Below are 3,754 nucleotides of genomic sequence, written 5' to 3'. Positions count from 1 at the left end.
TTATGGCTGAGTAGTTGTCTAGAAATAACTGCTTCTAAGTCGATTTAGCCATATATAGTCTTTTTTTTCCGGGTAATTTAGCCATATATAGTCCCTCCCAATTACTAGTAATTACTTCTGACTAACGGGACGACGATATTCACCCTTTAGTTTGGAAAATGTGCATTCCATGTGAATGTGATTTAGTAACGGAAGGGTCTCCCAAGTCCCAAGTCACAACATTGGCAAACTGCACGTTCGACTTGACAGCATTAAACAAATTTCCTTTTACGATCTTGTTGCCTTTTTTTTACGGGATCTTGTTGCCTTTTTTATCACAATTTACACGTCTGATGGTGATTAGCACTTTTTTTTTTACAATTGGCGTCTCAACAATCGGCCTTTATATAAACAGCGATTAGCACATAACACAAATTCAAATTATTAACCAGAAAAAACCAACGATGTGCCACAAACCTTATTTGATCGATCAACAGTTCAACACATGATCATGTTCAACAGTTCAACACATGATCATCACAGTTATAATTAAGGCCCTCCTGATCGCTGCCATAAACAGTGCATGCATGCGCCTATCTAGCCAGTTAATTACCAATTAACGGCGATGCAATGCTCTAACAACACAGATCGAACAACAAGTTGATGGAGGCGGCAGCCGGCTGCTTCCTGCGATCGATCGTTCCATTGCCACGGTTCACGAGGACACGCCGACGCCGAGGAAGTCGATGAACGGTGGCGCATCCTTCGTTTTCAGTGGCTCGTCGCCGTCGACATGGTAATCCTTCCTGTTGTGATGGTCAGGGCCGCCACGGCCATCCAACGCTAGTGCTTCTCTTGAACGTGGGGAGGAGAAGGCGATGGAGAGAGAAGACGGCGCCGCTGGTTGCTTGCCGCTGTAGCTACTGTACCTTGACAGCAAGCTCTTGTTTCCTGAAGCGCCGTAGCCATTGAACAGCACTGGAGTAGAAGAAGGCGCCACTGCCGCCGCCGCCGGCGGTGAGCCGAAGAAACCGCCACCACTAGGCTTGGAGAAGCCAAAGCAGAAGGAGCCGGCCGACGCGCTGGCGAAGTCGAGCTGGGCGCCGCCGCTGTACGAGTAGGACGGGAAGGTGGACGAGGCGGCCTTGGCGAGGAGCCTGCAGCGCTCGCGGCTGCGGCGGGCCCTGACGACGTGCCAGTGGTTCTTGACGGCGTTGTCAGTGCGGCCAGGAAAATGGCGGGCGATGAGAGCCCACTTGTTGCCGTGGACGCGGTGCGCCGCTAGCAGACGCTCCTCCTCTTCCTCCGTGAACGGCCGCTTGTTGATCCGCGGGTCAAGCTGGTTGAACCACCGGAGACGGCAGCTCTTGCCTACAATTAATTACCACAAATTAGTTTTAAATATTAGAAATAAAATTGAAAACTTAGCAGGTCAGGGAAATACATTCTAGCAATTATTAATAATGAAAGAAATTCGTAATTCATTGGCGAATGAAGAAGTCATACTTTTTTATTATTTTGGCCAATTAATATGGAGAAAAAATATATGGAGAATTCATGGTTAAGTAGTGCAATTTTGCAAGGACGTGAAATTCTAATATAGCAGTGTAATGTTGTAGGAATTGTGAGAAAAATTAATCGGGCGAGTAATTACATAATTAACGCACTCAAGGTAGGTCAGGGCACATAAAGGTTATTGCGTACAGATCGATTTAGTTGCATCAACCTGCATGCATGCCTGAGAGAGACGAGTGAAGAAATCTTCTCATTAGGCTAAGCCGTGTAGGTGATCAACTCTTGACACATGCATCCATATATACATGGATTTTTCACATGTATAAACATAAAACGAACCGTGCTTTGCCTGGTGATTAACTAATTAATGCTGTCTCAGTGTTGCTAGTAAGAACACACCCTACCACATCTGTTACAGTAAGGAACTGTACACGGTTTTGAGTACTATGTAACTTTTTTTTGTGAAAAATATTATGCAACTATATGTTTCATGGAAAAATTATTTAAGTGAAACTAAAAGAGGAGATTTAGAATAAAGATGCACGCATGCTAATTTCACCTTGTTCTTGAATTTTGCAAGCTACTCCCTCCACCCCATAATATAAAAGTGTTTCTGACACAACACTAGTATAATAAACGCTTTTATATTATGTGACGGAGGGAGTAGTAGTCATCCACATGAAACCTTGTGTTCATAATTTCTTCTTCAATCTAGAACAAGTATTCCAGGAATATAACCAATTCCGAACTTCTAAATTTTTGATGCATCAATTAGACAAAGATCAGTTAATCGTACATGTTTGCCTTTATGGCCATGCATCGGGCTAGATTTATCTTTGGTCTAAGAAAAGTAACACTAATCATTCCAATTACCGAAAATATTAGGAGAATTGTGTATCATTCCATTGAAGCGCCTTGGAAGGTAGGAAAAGTTACATCCACAGGCGGAGCAAGAGAACTATATAGGTACCCCAGAACAGATTCAACTCGTCATCGTGCACACTAATGAACAACTTATATGATCCTACTGTTTTTGGGTATAGCAGGAAGGAAAACTCACTAAGGAGACATAATTTTAATCTAAAAAAATCTTCTATTTCCAAGATACCCAAAAACTAATAAGAAAGAAAAAACTAAAGCCTAGCGCAAATATCATTCCCCTCGAGGAAGGATTTTCTTAGTAGATGGCACAAGCAGCGCTAAAACAATCTGCCCGTGAAGTAACCCCCCTCAAAGAAAAAAAGTATGGCAAACTGAACAGGTGCGTAGATCATCTACTTCCTGAGCACAAATCGCATCAACCAAAGTCAACTATTTCTCATCAAGGTTATATGCATCAACGTCATCTGAAAAAGGAAATTAAGAAACATTTCTTGTTGGAAACAGATCGACGATCAAAGAGATAGACCGGCAGTTTCACCCACCTGATCTGCCCTCGAGCTTCTCGGCTATGGAGTTCCAGTTCTGGGGGCCGTACTTCTCCACGAGCTGGCGCAGCTTCTCGTCCTCCCCCGGCCGCCAGTGGCCTCTCGGGCACAAGGACGACGGCTTCGCGCCGCCTTCGGATGTGTTGGTGGTCGACGACGACGCCGCCATCGGCCTTCGCCGGCCGGAGAAAAGGAGGAGGATCGAGGCCTGGCCGACTAGAGAGCTCGCGCTTGAGAGAGAGGAAGCTAATGCGTTTTTGGTCCGTAATGAGCTAATGGCTACAAGTCAGAGGGGCGTATGTATATAGAGGTAGAGTGAGAGAGAAGGCTATGGTGTGTGTGTTAGCTTTACCCACACACACGCACGCAGGTAATGACACGCATGTTGGGCTAGGGTTTGGGGAAGAGGTCCTTTTAGTTTAGTTTTACACGACAAGAGAGAGGGGGAGCTGTGAATGATGCATGCACGCTCACATACACCAGTAATGGAGTATTCAACATCTCTCTTTCTCCCTCTCTTGTGTGCGTGTGTGTAGGGCTAGCTACCGTGTGTCCATGTCATCTCTATCTCCCACCAACTTGCCCCGTTTGGCTATTCGCCAGAGACCACTCCTCTCACAGCCCCCATCCAACACAAACCTATCCCCGGCCGGATTACTTCCAGCTGCAATATTTGTACTTCTTCTCTAACTTCCCTAACAATATTCCCCCCCCCCCCCCTCCTCTCCATCTGCAATGCAAAGACATCATCAACTTTCTTAACAAACGATCTTATCTAAACAACTCCCTGCCCCGTTGTACGTGTTCTTGACGCTTCTTTTCAATTACGTATG

General features: G+C 45.2%; 1 protein-coding gene across 1 annotated transcript; it reads right to left on the bottom strand.

Annotated features, from left to right (window-relative positions):
• Nucleotides 1–423: 423 nt before the first annotated feature.
• On the bottom strand, nucleotides 424–3,549 carry LOC123094595 (transcription factor CSA). The gene is made up of 2 exons (XM_044516572.1): nucleotides 2,919–3,549; nucleotides 424–1,350 (listed from the first exon to the last, which is right to left on the bottom strand). The coding sequence occupies exons 1-2, from the start codon at nucleotides 3,088–3,090 to the stop codon at nucleotides 695–697; spliced, it is 828 nt and encodes a 275-aa protein (XP_044372507.1). The 5' UTR covers nucleotides 3,091–3,549; the 3' UTR covers nucleotides 424–694.
• Nucleotides 3,550–3,754: the final 205 nt, after the last annotated feature.

This window comes from Triticum aestivum, chromosome 4B, assembly GCF_018294505.1.
Source record: "Triticum aestivum cultivar Chinese Spring chromosome 4B, IWGSC CS RefSeq v2.1, whole genome shotgun sequence".
Taxonomy (NCBI): Eukaryota; Viridiplantae; Streptophyta; class Magnoliopsida; order Poales; family Poaceae; genus Triticum; species Triticum aestivum.
This window is presented reverse-complemented; position numbering and strand designations above follow the sequence as displayed.